This window comes from Apodemus sylvaticus, chromosome 3, assembly GCF_947179515.1.
Source record: "Apodemus sylvaticus chromosome 3, mApoSyl1.1, whole genome shotgun sequence".
NCBI classification, from domain to species: Eukaryota; Metazoa; Chordata; class Mammalia; order Rodentia; family Muridae; genus Apodemus; species Apodemus sylvaticus.
In genome coordinates, this window is record NC_067474.1 from 126,689,709 (window position 1) to 126,711,105 (window position 21,397).

At 40.4% G+C, this 21,397-nt stretch overlaps 1 protein-coding gene across 1 annotated transcript in view; it reads left to right on the forward strand.

The window, feature by feature from the left end:
- The window catches only part of Agbl4 (AGBL carboxypeptidase 4), a 1,251,089-nt gene that overhangs the window by 906,711 nt on the left and 322,981 nt on the right, over positions 1-21,397 (forward strand). The window contains exon 6 of the mRNA XM_052175823.1: positions 18,115-18,154. Within this exon, the coding sequence (XP_052031783.1) occupies positions 18,115-18,154 (40 nt within the window). The remainder of the gene's footprint in view (positions 1-18,114; positions 18,155-21,397) is intronic.

Here is a 21,397-nt window from a genome sequence, read left to right on the forward strand (position 1 = left end):
CAATAGCGTATGCTCTAAGAGCAAGAATTGACAAATGGGACCTCATAAAATTACAAAGTTTCTGTAAGGCAAAGGACACCATCAAGAGGACAAATCGGCAACCAACAAATTGGGAAAAGATCTTCACCAATCCTACATCAGATAGAGGGCTAATATCCAATATATATAAAGAACTCAAGAAGTTAGACTCCAGAAAACCAAACAACCCTATTAAAAAATGGGGTACAGAGTTAAACAAAGAATTCTCACCTGAAGAACTTCGGATGGCGGAGAAGCATCTTAAAAAATGCTCAACTTCATTAGTCATTAGGGAAATGCAAATCAAAACAACCCTAAGATTTCATCTTACACCAGTCAGAATGGCTAAGATTAAAAATTCAGGAGACAGCAGGTGTTGGAGAGGGTGTGGAGAAAGAGGAACACTCCTCCACTGCTGGTGGGGTTGCAAATTGGTACAACCACTCTGGAAAGCAGTCTGGCGGTTCCTCCGAAAACTGGGCACCTCACTTCCAGAAGATCCTGCTATACCACTCCTGGGCATATACCCAGAAGACTCCCCACCATGTAATAAGGATACATGTTCTACTATGTTCATAGCAGCCCTATTTATAATTGCCAGATGCTGGAAAGAACCCAGGTATCCCTCAACAGAAGAGTGGATGCAAAAAATGTGGTATATCTACACAATGGAGTACTATTCAGCCATTAGAAACAACGAATTCTTGAAATTCTTAGGCAAATGGATGGAGCTAGAGAATATCATACTCAGTGAGGTAACCCAGACTCAAAAGGTGAATCATGGTATGCACTCACTAATAAGTGGATATTAACCTAGAAAACTGGAATACCCAAAACATAATCCACACATCAAATGAGGTACAAGAAGAAAGGAGGAGTGGCCCCTGGTTCTGGAAAGACTCAGTGATACAGTATTCAGCAAAACCAGAACGGGGAAGTGGGAAGGGGTGGATGGGAGGACAGGGGAAGAGAAGGGGGCTTATGGGACTTACGGGAGTGGGGGGCTAGAAAAGGGGAAATCATTTTAAATGTAAATAAATTATATCGAATAAAAAAAATTTAAAAAAAAATTGTCATATATACAAAATAAAATGCTATTCAGCCTTTAAAAATGAGGTTTGTCTGGCAACCTACAGATTGGGAAAAGATCTTTACAAAACCTACATCTGATAGAGGGCTAATATTCAATATATATAAAGAATTCAAGAAGTTAGACTTCAGAAAACCAAATAGCCCAATTTTTAAAATGGGGTACAGAGCTAAACAAAGAAGTCTCAACTGAGGAATCTCAAAGGGCTGAGAAGCACCTAAGGAAATGTTCAAGATCCTTACTCATGAGGGAAATGCAAATCAAAACAACCCTGAGAATCCACCTTACACCAATCAGAATTGCTAAGATCAAAATCTCAGGCAACAGCAGATGCTGGTGAGGATGTGGAAAAAGAGGAACACCCCTCCATTGTTGGTGGGATTACAAACTGGTACAACCACTTTGGAAATCAATCTGGTGGTTCCTCGGAAAATTGGAAATAGCTATACCTGAACACCCAGCTATAACACTCCTGGGCATATACCCAAAAGATGCTCCAACATATAACAAGGACACATGTTCCACTATATTATTAGAAGCCTTATTTATAATATCCAGAAACTGGAAACAACCCAGATGTCTAAAACAGAATGGATACAGAAAATGTAATGCATTTACACAATGGAATTCTACTCGGCTATTAAAAATGATGACTTCATAAATTTTGTAGGCAAATGGATGAAACTAGAAAATATCATCCTGAGTAATGTAACCCAGACCCAAAATGACATACATGATATGTATATACTCACTGCTAAGTGGATATTAGCCCCAAAGCTCAGAATACCCACAATATAATGCACAGGTCATATAAAGCTTAACAAGAAGGAAAGCCAAAGTGTTGATGCTTCAGACCCTCTTAGAAGGGGAAACAAAATATTCATTGGAAGTATAGGGAGAGAGGGATCTGGGAGGGAGAGAGGGAAGGAAGGAAAAAGGGGGCAGGACCAAGTATGGGAAGAAACTGGAAAGAAATCCAGAGGGCCAAGAGAATGAACAGAAATAATTAGCAGTGGAGGGTGGGAAATTACTAGAAAGTCCCAGACAACAGGGATGTAAGAGGCTCCCAGGACCCAATGAGGATGACATTAGCCAAAATACCCAACAGAGGGAAGATAGAACCTAAAGAGATGACCTCCAGTAGATAGGCATGGCCCACAGTGGAGAGATGCACCACCCACCCATCTGAAAATTTTTTAACCCAGAATTGTCCCTGTGTAAAGGAAATTGAGGGACAGAATGGAGCAGAGGCTGCAGGAAAGGCCATCCAGGAACCGCCCCACTCTGTGACCTATTTCATTCTCAGACACCAAACCCTGACACTATTGCTGATGCCAAGATGTACTTGCAGACAAGAACCTGGTACGGCTGTCCTCTGAGAGGCTCTCCCAACGCCTAAGACAGTGGTTGGCAGATACTCACAGCTAACCATTGGGCTGAGCACAGGGTCCCCAATGGAAGTTAAGGGAAGGACTGAAGGAGCTGAAGGGGATGGCAACCCCATAAGAATGACAACAATATCAACTTACTGGACCCTCAGATCTCCCAGGGACTAAACCACCCAGAGAGGTAAGGCAGGAGTGGAGGGGTATGTGGGGCACCACCCTCTTAGAAGCAAATGGGAAGGGTATGGGGTGGGGGTTGTAGATGGGAGACAGGGAAGAGGGAAACAATTGAAATGTAAACACATAAAATGTTACATAAAATGTGAAATGTAAACACATAAAATGATTAATAAATTTAAAAAAATGATGTTTGTCTTTGTGAGAACATATTAACTTGAAATATGTTATGCTGAAATAAGATAATCAAAAAAGACACATACTATCATGATCTCATTTACAAGTGGAATATAAAAACTGCATTCAGGAGCAGGGAGTAAAATGATAGTTATCAGGAACTGGGGACAGAGGCTGGAAAAGGGCATAGTGATCAATGATGTTGTCTCTGTAAGACAAGAAGAAGACATTCTAGAGACTTCTCATACAATATGATGTTATTCTTGTACCTGAAATTTGCTAATACAGTCAATCTTCAGTGTTCTTCAGTGTTCTTACCACAAAAACAAAACTTTGCAATGAATATGTGTCTGGGTTAGTTTTTATTGTCAACATGACACGACCTATAGTCACCTGGATAAAAGGGGAGTGTCAACTGAAAAATCACCCAGATCAGCTTGGCTTATGGCTACATCTAAATTATCTTGACAGAAGGTGGATCATAGAGGCCCAGATCGCCGTGGGCAACACATCCCTAGGCAGATGAACTTGGCTTATATAAGAAAAGTAACTGATCAGGAACCAGAGAGCAAGCCAGTAAGTGGCCTTCCCTAGTGGTTTCTGCTTTAGTTCCTGCTTAAATTCCTGCCCTGAATCCCCTCAATAAAGGATTGTGACCTGCAAGTATAAGCCAAATAAAGCCTTTCCTCTCCAAGTTGCTTTCAGTCCTCCTGTTTATCACAGCAACAGAAATCAAACTAGAAGAATATTGTATCCCAATGTATACATATCACAGTGTACATTATATATATATGTATAATTTTTTATTTGATATATTTTTTATTTACATTTCAAATGATTTCCCCTTTTCTGGCTCCCCACTCCCTGAAAGTCCCATAAGCCCTCTGCCCTCCCCCTGTTCCCCCATCCACCCCTTCCCACTTCCCTGTTCTGGTATTGCCCTATACTGCTGCACTGAGCCTTTTCAGAACCAGGGGCCACTCCTCCGTTCTTCTTGGACATCATTTGATATGTGGATTATGTCTTGGGTATTCCAAGTTTCTAGGCTAGTATCCACTTATCAGTGAGTTCATACCATAATTAATCTTTTGAGACTGGGTTACCTCCCTTAGTATGATGTCCACTGCTGGTGGGAATGCAAACTGGTACAACCACTCTGGAAATCAGCCTGGTGGTTCTTCAGAAAACTGGGCACATCACTTCCGGAGGACCCTGCTATACCACTTCTGGGCATATACCCAGAGGATTCCCCAGCATGTAATAAGGACACATGCTCCACTATGTTCATAGCAGCCCTATTTATAATAGCCAGAAGCTGGAAATAACCCAGGTGTCCCTCAACGGAGGAATGGCTACAAAAAATGTGGTATATATACACAATGCAGTACTATTCAGCCTTTAGAAACAATGAATTCATGAAATTCTTAGACAAATGGATGGAGCTGGATAACATCATACTAAGTATATATGTATAATTATATTGATAAATCCTCCAAAGTAAATGAGGTTTTAAAAGCACTCTGTTCTGCAACATCTTGGAAATGGAGAATCTAGAGGAATCTTAGAAGGTATAGCGTGTGTCTCACACAATGACAAATGTGCATAGCTCTACTTGCTTTGTAGGAAATGAAAACATCAGTCCTTATAGAAGAATTAGACAGGAAATATCAGAGCATCCTTATTCCCTGGTGGACTGTTTTAACAATGTCTAAATGTGTCCCCAAGTTTCATTGAGACAACCTTGGAAAAATTGTTTTGAAAATGTTTATTTTAGTGACAAATCAGGCCTAAATGGGTATTACCACCATCATTAACAACAATGAGCTGAAAATGGAGGCAATTGGTAACTTCTGGGTTTAGGATCCAAACAGAGCTGAAGCCTTGAAGCCTGATGCCCTACAGATAAGTGTGAAAGTAGGCTCTCCCAGCAGGACACAGACGGATGAGCAAGATAATGAAAAGGTTCAGCTCTATTACTTAAAAAAAAAAAAAGGAAGGAATTAAAACAAGAGTAATATACTATATTGTACTCATTATGTCACATAAAAATATTTTCAAAGTTGTAAGCCCCCATCCTGTCTTTATTGCATACACTATTTGTGGGCTTATAAATTAGATCTATCCTATTGTAAAGCAATATAGCACATATAGCAGTGACAGGCTATATAAGTTCTCATCAGTAATTCTACTCCTGGGTATTCATTTCAAAGGGATAATCTAACCCAAATGAAGAAAGGAATTGCACTCAGGAATTTGTTTATTATAATGTTATTTATAAAAATAATAATAGGCTAAATGTCCTATATTTAAGTAAAATGTGCATTCTTGCTAAATGGAACATTGTGAACTCATTATAATAATGCTTACAAAGACTATGTAATAGTTTTGGAAAACTTTTTTTATGAAATACTGTGGCCTAAAATTAACAGAATACAGAAAGTAATGACATCATATTTGTGCCATGATTACATCTTTATTTTAATATATAATTATTGGCTATGTAGTACAGGCACGGGCACTTAAGAACTAGAAAACAGCATGTAAAAAATGGGAGTAACTACTAGGATACTGGGATTTTTATTTCCTTTTTATATCATTCCCATTATGTTTTAATACTATATACAATTTAAATAGTACTTTTGATTTTTTATTTATTTGGTTTATTTTTGTGTATAAGTGTTTTTGTTCTAATTCAAGCATCTGTGTTCTCCATTTATGTGCCTGGAGCCTAATGCCTGTGAAGGTCAAAAGAGTTGGCTAAATCCCCTAGAACTGGAACTGCAGATGCTTGTGAGCTGCCACATAGGTGCTGAAACTGAATCTGGGTCCTCTCAATAGCAACAAGAACTGTTAATCACTGAGCCATCTCTCTGGCCCTTTAGATATTATTTTGAAGAACATGGTGTCATACTCAGAAACTTTGTTTAAATCTATACGCTATTGTTCACTGCCTAAATCAGGAAACTTGATTAATTTTTCTAAGCTTTGGGTTTTCCTATCTCTAAAGGGGAGTTGATTACCTGCATAACGAGAATGATGAGGTAACCAAGGTAACTCGGGCTCAGAAATATGAATGTGGTGCGTTCTCTTTCATATGGATATCCTACTTTTTTTAAATTATTAGATATGTCTATCTAGGAGAGAGTACCTATGGGTAAAGGCCAGGAAGGCAGGAAGGACCCTATGATATGGGAAAAAGAAACCTTAAGAGGGAAAGTGGAGAAGAAGAAACCCTACAGGTGATCTCAAAGTGGAAGTGGAAATACTGAGGACACAAAGGACACAAAGTACAGCAGGACAGAGAGGAGGCTGTGGCCCAGAGGTGGAGAGAGGAGCGAGTGGGGCTCGAAGCATCCATAGAGATGTGTGTGAGCATGTCATTAGGCATTCTGTTAATTTGTAAGATAGATAGACAGACAGACAGACAAACGGACGGACGGAAGGATGGACGGGTGGATAGATGGCTATGTAATCCTAGAAAAATTAATAAACATAAATAAGGCACCAACTGCATAATAAATGTTTAATAACATGTTCTTAATTGACTATTTTCTATAAAGGATTTTGCCAAGGCAGCCTAAGAAAAGTAGTCAAGGAAAACTAAGGCTAATTCAACAAATATTAATCCTCACCATTTTCCCAGTTTCTGTCTTTGAAAAGTGCAACATAATTTAAGAGTGTTGTGTTCTGGCAGCATTGTTAAGAAATCAAGATGAATGACACTTGTTTCTCAAAATGTCTTTTTCAATAGCAAAATTAAAAAAAAAATAAAGATACAGATACAGATATCTCCACACACAGAGGGAGACAGAGAGAGAGATACATATGTGTGTGTACTTAGTTTCAAAAAATAACATTTTGCTCTTTTATTATAGCCAACACATATACTTTTCCACATAATAAAAGGTATTGTTTTGCTCTTAATTGTAGATTGCTATTATGCATTTCTTTTCTTTGGCAAAGTTGTTTGTTTCGGGAAAATTAATTTAGACAATTTCATTTTTCAAACAATACCTTCTGTGCCAGGCTTACAAAGAACAATTAGATCTGGATTCTTTCCCGATAATCAAACTGGCAACTTCTTATAAGAAGAAAGTCATGGTTGATCACCATGGAATCTAAGTTCCTGGAGGGTCAGTCAAAGGCAGAAAACACTTTTATGGCCAGACACTTTTGCTTCTTGCAGTATATAAAACTGACACCATGAGAAGTGTTACCCTGGCTAAGCAGAAATACAGATTAATGCCACCTTGATTTCAGTGTCGGAGTTCTATTCTGAACATCATGATACCTTACCCAGGAACTCTACTGTTTTGTGCAATTCAGCAAACATGATACCAAGTATATACCAAGTATAGCGGTAGCAACAAGAAAATAACAGATATGAATGCTACGATGGCTGCACCTGCATCCGGAGTGCACAATCAGAGGACTCATGCAGATAACCCCAACACAGAGCAAGAGCATATGTGGTCACAGGTAGTCAAGTGGCTGAGAAGCCTTGAGGAGGCACTGGATCCAGGCTGGAAGAACAGCAGTGGCTCCTGCAGGGTCATGGCGTGTAAGATGAGCCACACCTGAAGGCTTTTCAAACAAGGGGTCTTGACATTAGAAGTCACTGCATGGTTATATAGCCATACCTGGAGACATGTGATGTAACCTAAATACCTTACTAGTAAGTAGGCCATTAAACCCATTTTAAATTATCTGACTTGTTCATGATCATTTTGCCAGTATGTTGTAGAGACAGGTTCAAAGAAAGGTAAACTATTAGCCTGAATAGCAAGGACATTACACAGCAAGTTCTTGCTTCCAAGTGTTTCTTTTAAAAATCATACATGTATATGATGTGCTGGGATCAAATCTATCACCCATTCCCTGCCCTTCAACTCTAACACACACACACACACACATACACACACACACACACACACACACAGAGAGAGAGAGAGAGAGAGAGAGAGAGAGAGAGAGAGAGAGAGAGAGAGAGAGAGGAGAGAGAGAGAGAAATTTATATAGTAGGTTTCATATGGCATTTTTTAAAATTTTTATTAATTTATTTATTAAGTCTGGGTTTTTTTTCTATTAGTTTATTTATTCACTTTATATCCAGATCACAGGCCCACTCTCTTCCCAATCCCCTCCCCACTTCCCCTCCCCCACTTTTCCCTTCACCTCTAAGAGGATGGAGGTCCCACCTGAGTACCAACCTACCCTGGCACATCAAATCACTGAAGGACTAGGCACATCCTCTTCTACTGAGGCCATACAAGGTAGGACAATTGGGGGAACAGGATCCACAGGCAGGCAACAGGGAAAGCTCCCGCTCCAGTTGTTGGTGGATCTGCATGAAGACCAAGCCGCCCATCTGCTATTGATGTGTGGTGGGCCTGTGTTCAGGTCAAGCCTTTGCATGCATGCTCTTTGGTTGGTGGTTCAGTCTCTGGGAACTCCAAAGAATACAGGTTTGTTGACCCTGTTGGTCTTCTTGTGGAGTCCCTAACCCTTCCAGGTTCCTTAATTCTTCCTGCAACTCTTCCACAAGACTTCCTAAGCTCAGACTGTTTGGCTATGGGTCTCTGCATTTGTTTCAGTCAGCTGCTGGGTGGAGCCTTTCAGAGGACAGTTATGGTAAGCTTCTGCCTGTGGATCCAGCTGACAGATACAAACATAGCCTGAGTCTCCAAGGAAGCTGAAGAGGAAGGCAGGCCAGCAGTGTGTTCTGATTAATCCTCTGAGGACAGTTTATTCCCTGACCCCACACAAAGTGGAAGGGTTTCTACTGCATTCATGTATGTCCATCTCCAACAGGCCACCTGTGTATCGAGGGCAGCACTGACAAATATAGCTGCCAACAGTATCCTTACATGTTGCATCATTGTGACAAGGCTTAGAAGGACAAAGAGGGATCAAAGTATCATAATGTGTCCCTGTGAATTCACTACCTGTGCAGGCAAAGTAGTAGTTGTTTCTATGGAGACATTGCTTATTGGTGCATTCATCAAAGTTGAGTTCACAGTAGTCTCCAAGGCATCCAGGTACATAGCCACAGAAGTAAGCCCCAAAAGCAGCCTGATACATGACATCCTGTGTCAGGATCCACATTTATCAATATCCAACTCACAGTTCACACCAGAATACTGTTGAGGACAGACACATGTATCTTCTTTTCTCATTGAGGCATACAGCCTCATTCATGCAGGGATGAGAAACACATCCATCTGCTTCCAAATCACAATGCTTGCCTTGGTATCCAGGCACACAGAAGCAGGAGCAGCCATTGATTCCATTCTGACACATAGCCCCATGTGGTAAAGGCCAGAAGCATACTTACTGTTGTTTGTCTCACAGAACCTTCCAGCATATTCAGCAGGGCAGATACAGACAGGGTGCTCAGGGACTTTAGGGCTTGTGCATTTCCTCCACTGGAATTAGCAGCAGATTCATAGGTCAGCCCACTCTACCCAGGACAGGCACAGGAAGCCCCCGTCCCCTGAGTATTCATACAAGTGGCAATTCCTTAGCAGGGACTGGAGAAGCAAGGCTCTTTTAGATCTTCAGTCTTAGTCTAAATTTTAGGCTGTGTCTAAGCAGAAATTGTTGTCTTGTAGAAACCCTAGTACATAAATTTATTTTAGCAAGAAATTAAGATATACCTAGTATTGTTTGTATTGCAAAATGAAGCCTAGCACCTCAAGTCACTACAGGACTAGGAACATCCTTTGTTCTTAGCATTGGAACCACTGCTGTTCTGTTCAGGGAGTTGTCTCCATTAACAATGATTTCAAGGGTTTTTCTCACATTTTTTTCTATTAGATTTAGTGTATGAAGTTTTATGTAGAGGTTTTTGATCCACTTGGACTTGAGTTTTGTGCAGGATGATAAATAAGGATCTATTTGCATTCTTCTACACACAGACATCCAGTTAGAGTAGCACCATTTATTTTTTTATTAGATATTTTCTTTATTTACATTTCAAATGTTTTGCCCTTTCCTGGATCCCTCTTCCCTTCCCCTATTCCCCAATCACCCTCTTCCTGCTTCCCTGTCTGGTTCTCCCCTACACTGTTGCATTGAGTCTTTCCAGGACCAGGGGCCACTCCTTCCTTCGTCTTAGGCATCATTTGATACGTGAATTGTTTCTTGGGTATTCTGAGCTTCTGGGCTAATATCCACTTATCAGTGAATGTATACCATGTGTGTTCTTTTGTGATTAGGTCCACCCACTTGCCTAAGAATTTCACGAATTCATTGTTTTTAATAGCTGAGTAGTATTCCATACTGTAAATATACCACACTTTCTGTATCCATTCCTCCATTGAGGGACATCTGGGTTCTTTCCAGCTTCTGGCTGTTATAAATAAGGCTGCTATGAACATAGTGGAGCATGTGTCCTTATTACATGCTGGGGAATCCTCTGGTATATGCCCAGGAGTGGTATAAGGGAGTACTCCGATAGTATCATGCCCAGTTTTCTGAGGAACCGCCAGACTGATTTCCAGAGTGGTTGTACCAGCTTGCAACCCCACCAGCAGTGGAGGAGTGTTCCTCTTTCTCCAAATCCTCACCAGTACCTGTTTTCTCCTGAGTTCTTGATCTTAGTCATTCTGACTGGTGTGAGGGGAAATCTCAGGGTTGTTTTGATTTGCATTTCCCTGATGACTAAGGATGTTGAACATTTCTTTAGGTGTTTCTCAGTCATTTGATATTCCTCAGGTGAAATTCTTTGTTTAGCTCTGTACCCCATTTTTTAATAGGGTTATTTTGCTCTCTGGAGTCTACCTTCTTGAGTTCTTTGTATATCTTGCATATTAGCCCTCTGTCAGATGTAGGGTTGGTAAAGATCTTTTCCCAATTTGTTGGTTGCTGTTTTGTCCTTTTGACAGTACAAAAAAAAAACTATACAAAGAATCAACAAAACCAGGAGCAGGTTCTTTGAGAAAATCAACAAGATAGATAAACCTCTAGCTAGACTAACCAGAGGGCACAGAGACAGTATCTAAATTAACAAAATCAGAAATGAAAATGGAAAAATAACAACAGAAGCTGAGGAGATTAAAAAAAGTATCAAATCCTACTACAAAAGCCTATACTCAACACAACTGGAAAATCGGGATTAAATGGACAATTTCCTAGACAGATACCAACTACTAAAGTTTAATCAGGATCATATAGACAATGGGAATGTTCCCATAACCCTAAAGAAATAGAAGTGGTTATTGATACTGAAACTAATAGAAAAGAAACTAGGGAAGAGCCTTGAGCACATGGGCACAGGGGAAAATTTCCTGAACAGAACACCAATAGCTTATACTCTAAGATCAAGAATTGACAAATGAGACCTCATAAAATTCAAAGTTTCTGTAAGGCAAAGAACACTGGCACCATTTATTGAAGGTACTTTCTGTTTTCCATTGTGTTAGCCTTCTTTGTCAAAAATCAAGTGTCTCTAGGTATGTGGGTTTATTTCTATTTCTACTCCACTAGTCAATCTATTTCTATACAAAACCATGCAGCTTTTATTACTATTACTCTGTAGTACAACTTGAAATTGGGGATAGTTTGGGGTTTTTTTTTGATTTTCCATATGATGTTGAGAATTGTTCTTTCAAGGTCTATAAAGAACTGTGTTTAAATCTTGATGAGAATTGTATTGAATCTACAGCTTACTTTTGGTAAGGTGACCATTTTCACTTTGTTAATCCTACTGATCCATGAGCATGGAAGATCTTTCCATCTGCAGATGTCTTCTTTAATTTCTTTCTTCAGGGACTTGAAGTTCTTGTCACATAGGTCTTTCACTTGCTTGGTTAGAATTACACCAAAATATTTTGTATTATTTGTGGCTATTGTTAAGGCTGTTTCTTTCTCAGCTTGTTTTATCACTTATACAAAGGAGAGCTACTAACTTTTTTTTAGTTAATTTTGTATTCAGCCAATTTGCTGAAGGTGTTTATCAGCTGTATGAGTTCGGTGGTATAGTTTTGGGTGTCACTTGTGTATCTGATGGCCTCATCTGGGAATAACAATACTTTGACATCTTCCTTTCGAATTTGTATCCCTTTGATCTCCTTTAGTTGCTCTAGCTAGAAGTTCAAGTACTATATTGAAGAGATGTAGAGAGTGGACAGCCTTGCCTTGTCCCAGATTTTTTTTGAATTGATTTAGGTTTCTCTTCATTTAATTTGATGTTGGCTATTGACTTGCCTTATATTACCTTTATTGTGTGTAGGTATTCACCCTGTATCCCTGATCTCCCTAAGACTTTTAACATGAAGTGGTGTTGGATTTTGTTAAAAGAGTTTTCATCATCTAATGAGATGATCATGTGGGGTTTTTTTCTTTCCGTTTGTTACATGGTGAATTACACTGATGGATTTTTGTGTATTGAACTACCCCTGCATCACTAGGATGAAGCCTGGTTGATCATGGTGGATGTTGTTTTTGATGTGTTCTTGGATTCAGTTTGTGTCTATTTTATTGAATATTTTTGTATCAATGTTCATGAGAGTGATTGGTCTGAAATTCTCTTTCTTCATTGAATTTTTGTGTGGTTTAGGTCTCAGGGTAACTGTGGCCTCATAGAATGAAGTAGGAAATGTTCCTTATGCTTCTATTTTGTGGAATAGTTTCAGGAGTATTGGTATTAGCTTTTCTTTGAAAGTCTGGTAGAATTCTGTGCTCAAACCATCTGGACCTCAGCCTTTTTGTTTGTTTGGAAGACATTTAATGATTGTTTCTATTTCCTTAGGGGTTTTGGAACTATTTAAATAGTTGACCTGATCTTAATTTAACTCTAGTAAGTTGTATCTATTTAGAAAATCATCCATTTTGTTTAGATTTTCCAATTTTGTGGAGTACAGGCTTTTTAAGTAAGACCTAATGTTTTTTTTTTTTAATTTCCTCAGTGTCTATTGTTATACATTCTTTTTCACTTTTTGGATACTTTATCTCTAACCTTTAACTTAGTTTAGCTCAGGGTTTATCTATCTTGTTGATTTTCTCAAAGAACCAACTCTTAGTTTTGTTAATTCTTTGTGTTATTCTCTTTGTTTGTAATAGATTGATTTCAGCCCTGAGTTTGATTACTTCCTGCCATCTACTCCTCTTGGGTGTGTTTGCTTTTTTTTTCCTTCCTAGAGTTTTCAGGTATACTTTTAAATCATTAGTATGAAAACTCTCTAATTGCTTTACGAGGGTACTTAGTGCTATGAACTTTCCTTTTAGAACTGCTTTCTTTGTGTCCCATAAATTTGGATATGTTGTGCCTTCGTTTTCATTGAATTCTAGAAAATCTTTAATTTCTTTCTTTTATTTCTTCTTTGACCCTGTGGTCAATGAGTAGATAGTTGTTCAGTTTCCATGAATTTGTCAGCTTGCTTGTTTCTGTTTTGTTGAAGTCCAGTTTTAATCCATAGTTATCTGATAAGATGCTGGAAGTTATTTCAATCTTCTTGTGTCTGTTGAGGCTTGCATTTTGACTGAGTGCATGGTCAATTTTTGAGAAGGTTCTATGAGGTGCTAAGAAGAAAATATATTCTTGTGTTTTGGGTTAAATTTTCTATAGATATCCATTCGGTCCATTTGATTCATAACCTCTGATAATTTCATTATTTCTCTGTTTAGTTCTGATGACCTATCCATTGGTAAGAGTGTAGAGTTGAAGTCTCCCACTACTAATGTGTGGGATTTGGTGTGAGATTTAATCTTTAGTAATGTTACATGGTGTCTTCAGGCAAGGTCTTACAATCTAGATCTGGTATGCAACCAAGAACAGTGGAAATAAATACCCTGTGTTGTTTAGAGGTCTTCACAGACCTCTCTGACCAACAACTTATGAGGAAGTACCCCAGTTTTGGCTCTGGAATTTTCATTCAATAACCTATGGCTTCTGGGAGTCACCTTATTTACCCATGCAAGGTACCTCTGTTCAAATTCTTTCTATTTCTTTTAGCATTCACAATTGTATGTAGTGTATGTTAAACATATTCTCAGATCATCCCTCTATCCTCCACCCATTGGTCTGGTTTGTCTCCTTAGACAGGTTTACTTCTACTTTCAAGTGGTAGATACATAAATATATAGACATAGAGATAGATAATTTTACTTGCCTATATAAAACCCAGAAACCACAAGTGAGAGAAAACATAATATTCCTCTCTCTGCTATTGGTTTAATTTGAGCTGCTTTTATGAAACATCTTTCTTGAAAGCCAAGCTTATAAAGGAGTTGTCATGAAAAATGCAATTAGGACCATTAAAGAGCAGGACAGGTTTAACGTTAAAATGATCAGTTGTTTGCCCAGTAAGGAGACTAGTCTAGGTCAAGAGACATTAAAACCCATGAGTTTTGAAAGGTCGCTGCTAAGCTAACTGTTCTCCATGGAGGGAATATTAAAAGTCTAGATGCCTAGTAGGAGACTAGGTCTGAGGAAGAAAAGGGAAGCTGGATTGTTGGGAAGAGAAGAACCTGAGGCTTGAAGCGGAACGTGCGCCTCTGCTCCTAGGCCCCTTCTGGAGATGTAAGTCCTGAGGCCCTCCACGGGATGTCTGGCTTCTGCAGTGACAGGGGAATGCTCAGGGACTGCTGGTGCTCTTGTCTAAATCGTCTCCCATCTCTGCTGTGACAGACTGGCTGTTCCTCAAATAGCTATCTTGCGTGAAAACAGAAAGCAACACTGAACACACAATCAGTGACTATTCTCTGCCACACAGAACCCCCACACAAAACCAGTCAGAGATCCAAGAACACTACGTCCCTTTTCACTCTAAGAGATAATTGCAGTGCAGTCGTGACCAAAAAGAAAAGTCCATTTTTAACCACAGCCTCATAATCACCCGATCCAGATGAAGAAGGCCAAATTCTCTGTGGCTCAGTTCCAAAGTTCCTGAGACTTATAAAGAAAGGAGTTTGAGGGAAAGCGTGGAGGCAGTCCACAAAATATTGTTTGTACCTTATGTCTTTTGGAAGAGATATCCAAAGCTCAGGAGCTCATCTGGTGACCTACTGAGTGGGGTACTGTCTAAGAGGGTAATGAGTGACCAGAAAGTCTTTGGTATCTTGTATTATTCAGGTGCTGGGAAAGCCCCTTGAGAGAAGTCAAGAGGCCATTGGGAACATTATGTAATGTCGCCCCTGTAGGGCTTCAGGTAAGATTCAACACAGCCTTGTCAGGTCGAGAAAGGCCTGACAGAAGAAGAGGCATGTGAGAGGCAAGCCAAATAACAAGTGGAAAGTAAGTCAGGTGCCCCGAGTTTACAAACTTTCCCATCAGCAGTCTCAAGTGATCATTACTCTAGTTACTCTAATAATGATGTTTATTCACATTCGTTTATTACTTTTCACTTTTGAAAAATTTTAAGCTAATTACTTGAGTATTCCATTTCTTTGCTGAAAGCTGTTATGCAGTCATTCTGGAACATATGCTTTTGTTTTCATTTGCATTTAGACCATGGATTTTGCAATCCTGTCTGAAGTTCTATTTAGAACAAAAACAGACTGCACTTACCAGCTTGTACCACTAGGTGGTGCACACATAGTCAATTGTGGATAATAGGGTTTATCTGCAAATGACAGTTCATCATCACAGAGGGGATACAAAGTAGAAGCTACAGGGTTGGGGAGAGGTGGAGACAGGGAGCACTCTCATAAAAGATAGACTTTATTGCTAACTGAAGAATGGCAGAGCAAAAGTATACAAATGAGAAACCTCAAAGGCGTGGCAGAGGAAAAGCCTTGGGGAAGAAGGAACTGCTTACTCTCCATAAAGATGAGTTCCTACTTAACAGGGTCATTGCAGAGGGAATAACAAGATAGTTAAGTCATTTAAACTAAATTACATCAAACAGTCCTTCCCGGGGTTTTGTTCTGGGCAAGGGAGGCGTAGAGATGAAATGGCAGAACCCTGTCATCAAGTAATGTGATAAATAGACACAGAAAAAGACAAGACAGTGTGATATGAGAGACCAGTTTTGCACGGTGCAATGCAAGAACAAAGCAAAAAATATTTATTCTGCCAAAGAAAGGAGAGAAGTGGATTAGGCTTAGGGGTTAGTATACAGACACTCCATGGAGAAGTTCTAACAGCACTGGCAGAGAACAGCATAAACACAGGCTTAGGTGTTGCAAGGATGCTGTGGATTTGGTGATTAGTTCAGGGAGCTCAGCAAGGGCTCACTGAGAGTGCCTGTGCAGTGGGAGTGAGAGACCTAAGATGAATAGGAGTTCTGAGCCTGGAAGGTGTTTCTCATCTATTGAGGAAGAGTCACACAGGCAGGGGAAGTTGCAATGTGACAATACAGTTTAAAATGTGGTTCTTTTGAATTCCGACTCTGTCCTTGAGCCTGTGTTCTGGAGCCCAGGGATTCTAAGAGTATCTGACACCCGAAAAGGGAGCCCACAAGTACAGCACCGGGTTGCCTTTGACTTTAAGTCTCTCTTGCTCTTTTCAAAGTTGGAAAGTTTGTAGCCAGAAACAGTCAGTTATATAAAACCACACACAAGAGCCAGGACACCTACCCAGGTGTGCCTGCCTCTTGCCGGGTTTTTTGTTGGGTTTTTGTTCTCATTCTTCTCTACCTAATCCCAAGCACAGAGTTACTGTTTAGTAACAGAGCTTACAATGGAATTAGAACTTGTAGAATAGATCGGTCTTTTCTTCGGTAATTATGTCCATCATGAACTTACAGAAGAGCAAGGGCTACTCTGTCCTTCTCCCCTGCATGAGCAGAGTTCCAGGCCAAGCAGGTTGACTTGGGCAAGTGCACTTTGAGCCAGTTTGCCCTCTGCTAGACTCCACATCCAGGGAAGGAGGCCATCTGGCTCCAGCATTCCCCTTTGCTGGCATGTGCGAGTCTGTATTTTATTTCAGTGTGAGAACTCATGCTTGCTACAAAGATCAGTGACATCCTGGAGTTGTGCTGTTTGCTTGAAGTCAACTGGAATGAGTTATGAGCTGGCAGGAAAACAGGGATGTGTTACTGAGAAGGCCTCAAAGGGGCACAAACTTGCTTGTAGACCCTGGACAAGTCAGAATCAACCAGTAGAGAACTCTTCAAGAGATTTTTGTTATAGCATATCAAAGTTGAATGGCTAAGGAGATCAGCCCCAGAACAAGGAAATTTGAGACGATCTCCCCATGCAGGGGGAAAATGACAGGAATTGAGAACATTTAGCCTGCAGAAACAGACACAGCTGTTGCCATGGGCTGGGGCAGTGAGAAGTGATGCTGCCATTATGGGGCTTCACTTTGTTCAAAGCAGAGCTGAATGCACAAAGGTAGGGAAATCCTGTCAGGGAAAGAGGTGGGGCAGAGATGGCTCATAGAGCTGGAGGTGGGAAGGGGACATTGAAGAAGGCATGGTGTGGAGGACAGGTCAGACACAATGACTCCTGAGCTCTAAGCATCAGTGATTATATGCAAATGACTGGATCAACTGATGGTCAGATGGCCTGTGATAAAAGCTTCCCCACCAATACTAAATAGAATATCTTACTGATAACTTAGCCTGAGATATGATTGCCATAATTTAGACTCTAGAGGTGACATTGGAACTGGCATCTTCCTGCCAGTTAGTGGAGGTGTAGTTTTGAGCAAATAGTTCCCCCTGTTTGGATGTACTCAATCTTTCTCTGGGCAATACTCAGCCAGTAGGATTGCCATAAGTCTGAAGTGTTTTATTAGAGCTCCTAGCACTTGCTGCGCCTGGCCTTTAGTCTACACTAGTCAGAAGGCCATTGTTGACTTCCCTTCTGCTTAAGCTGAACCTCAGGAAGCCATTCTTGGCAAGTGTGGAGATAAAAAGAGGGTGGGGTGCAATCTGACAAGGTGTCTCTGGGGGAAATACCGGTGATGAGAAGCTCCGGAAATGCAAAGCTTAAGTCCACAGCTCTCAGAACATATAGCTGTGACCCTTTAGAAGATGAAATACTCTGTCTTCAGCATTTCTCTTAGGAAAGAGACAGGTCAATAGGAAGACTGGGGCCTTGCTGGGAAACTGGAATGGGGTGTTAGGCAAGCCACATTCTTACCAGGCCTTTCTGTTCATGATTATGGTATAGGCTTGTCTGATGTGCTCCAATGCCCTCTCAGAAAGGCTATCAATTTTGCCTAGTCTGAGTGGTAGAAGAACCCTCAGAACAACCATGTTCCGTAAAACATAAACTGCTCCACGTGTCCAGACATCGTCTCGTATTTCTCCCCTGCCCTGCTAGGCACTTGTTTGGCAGTGCACATCATTGCCCTCACTATTATGTTTTCTATTGCAGCAACAGCGGCAGCTTGACCTCCTGACGATAACCAGCCCCGGTAAGTAGGTGCTAAGCACCATTTTGCTTGGAGTTTCGCAGAGTCATGCCGTGCAGCCTCTACAGACACAAGCCCTGCTCTTCTCTGACTCTGAAAGAAATCAGTTCATTCTTGCAAAGGTTAATAGCCTTCTTCCTCCTCTCTGTGCCTGGGGCACTTTCTTGTCCCCTTCCCAGCTCTGTGCTGCCTCCTGAAGGCGACATTGATGCTGCTCTGGGTGACAACTGCATTCCCTGAGTGATGAAGTTCTCCCCCAAATTACTCACTGGACTCACATATTAAGAAACTGTTCTTGTCTCCTGGGAAATAGGTTTTAAAATTACAGGGAATGGAGAAACCGCTCGCAAGGTGCTGGAGAAGGAAAGGAGGCTCATGAGCAAGGCCCACTCTGCAAGGTGATGGTGTTTGCTCACTGGCTGATCTTAGAGTCATGGTGGCTTTCGTGGTTTCCATTAAGGGAGAGTCAAACAAAACAAAAACAAAACAAAACAAATAAAAAACAAACAAACAAAAACTCTGGGGTCATTGATCCAAAGGGTCCAAAGTCCAGAAGGTCTTTTCTTTCTCTGAGGTTTGACCTCTAGCAGTTAGAAGTTAATGGATGTCAGAGAACTATCTTACTTGGTTTAGAAAATCAAGGCTAAATTGAACTATAGAAACAATTTTCTTTTATTTTCGCCAAAAGATTTCATTGGTGTTTGTCATGTGATGGATATGACGGTTCATCTTCACCTGTGGGTGATATTCAAAACATTTAAGAGCCCCAGTGACCAGCTCCTGTGCCAAACACTTTGGTCACTGGACTGTGAAAGAATTGGGTTCCAAGGAAGGGGAGCTAGTGTGGCAGAGTGCTCCTATGCGAGATGGTGGCTCAGGAAGTAGCTCTCAATAAATGTGGAGACATTCAATATCTTGGTGGCCGAAGTGGACAAACTATGTTAGCCTTGCTGTGCTTATAACCATCAGGCCTGCTATGCTTAAAGTTAGCAAACTGCTTTCCCAGTTAGCAAAAAGCCTGAAAACTTGCACTCTGTAGGCAGAATCCTGGCACACAGGCTAGGTACCTGGTATGTACATAGGTCACTGAGCCCAAATGTAAAGTGCGTTTACCCATTTCAAGTCACATATTTCCATGTGACACAACTCTTAGACTTGGGGTGACATGAATGTAGAGAATGAATGTAGAGAGCATTGTTGTTACTCCTGTGACTGGCTTCTCATGTAGTCCACTGACCTTGAACTTTCTATGTTGCTGGGGATGACCTTGAACTCCCAATCCTCAGGATTCCACCTCCCAAATGCTGGTATTACATATAAATGTATGCCACCATGCCTGGGTGGGAATGATTGAAAACTATTTAATATATCCTGTAGAATAAGCTACATCTAGCCTTATATGATTAGCATTTCTATTTGCTTAACAATTCCATAACAGGGACAGTAGAACTCCCTTGAGTGACCTGCTATTTCCTCTTTAAGGTAGGGCTCAGGGATTGTCTCTGTCCCATCCTATTTAGTGACACTCCTGTTGTAAAATGTTTTCCTCAAGTATGTGTGCATTACCTGGATCAACTGTCCACATCCCATTACATCTGGTCTCTTCTTGGTGTGATGCCTACATAAATACTGGAGAGGGTTCTAGATGTGTCTTTGACTGTTTTAGAATGACATTTTTAGACTAGTAAACTGCATTTCTTTTGTGCTAGCTTTCACTTCTCCTAATTGCTACTACACAGATTTAAACAGAGCACTTGTGCATTCCAGTATGCTCCTTTTAGACAGCTGTGGGATTGCAAGTGTCTCCGTACTGCCAGAGTTTGAGTGGTTTATAATTATCCCTTCTCCTAGATGAAAACAGAATATCTTCTAGGTCAGCACTTCCCAAAAGATATATGTGGCACACTGTTATACTAAAGTGGGCTGCGCTTCCATTGTGAAATACTGATCGGCTGGCCTCATGGGCCTGGGGGGAGCTGCCATAGCCTCAGGTCCCTGGGTGCAGCCTGGCCTCCAGTGGGCTGGACAGCTAGTACCCATGTGTGCTTTTCCCCGGAAAGGTTAGTAAGCACCTTTCCATAAGCATCGTGGCTTATAAGAAGGACACTATTCCACGTCAAAAACACATTTTCTGTCTCTGCCTATCAAATTCACTCCAATTCTCCCCATTACCAGAAGCGTAGCAACTAGCATTGGGCTTGCTGCCTCACTGGAGCTGCCAGTGGACTCGCACTTACCTGCACTGATCATCAAACCATCCAAAGCACAGAGCAGCAGTCCTGTGTGCTGCAACTCCATGCAGACTAGAAGCCTTCTGAAATATAGATTTGGAATTTAACAATCTGTACTCTATTTTTTTTCAAACTTGTATTTCCGTGTTGTGAATAACCCAGTATATAGAAACAAATAGAGTTATAATCATATCAGAAATTATGCCATTTATTCCAGAGTTCCTATTTTTAAAAAGAGATATAATTGAAACTTTTCAGTCTCTCTCCTTGATTTTTCTCTCCCTCGCTGTATAATTAACTGCTGTTATGTATTCAATATTTCTCAATATCTATGCATTAAACAATATGTTAAACAATAAAACATATTGTTATATGTTAATATGCTACCAATCCTCTAAACCTCCTCTAAATCTTACACTGGAAAAAAAAGGCCATATTTCATTATCATTACCATACATTATATTGTATAGATTCATTCATGTTGATACACAAGGTTCTAGTACACTCATTTTAGTTGTATAGTAGTTCATATACAATGGGATTGTGACGTTTCCATTTCATTGACAATAATTTAGATCATGTATAGCTTTTTCCAACCACAGATAATTGTGCATGTCTCCTTGTATATAAATATGAGAATTTCTCTTAGGTATATTACCTAGGAGAGGAATTACCAATTATATGAATCAAGTTTGCTGTATAATGAGCACTGTTCTCTAGTCCAGGAAATCTATTCTTCCAACAACAGACTATATGAGTTTTCCTTTCTCCTACTCCTCAACACCCAGATCTGTAGGACACAATTTTTCCAGTCAGCATGATGAACATAAAATGGTGTCCCAGTGCAACTGTCATATAAGTCCCTGGGTGCTGGCCTTTCAGATTATCTGTCTGTTCATTGCTACTTTGAATTCTTCTATGACTTGTCATATCCTTTGAGTACTGACTATTGGGTTAGTTCTGTCTTACTGATTTACAATTCATTATTCTGACTATATCCCTTATATTTTCTGCA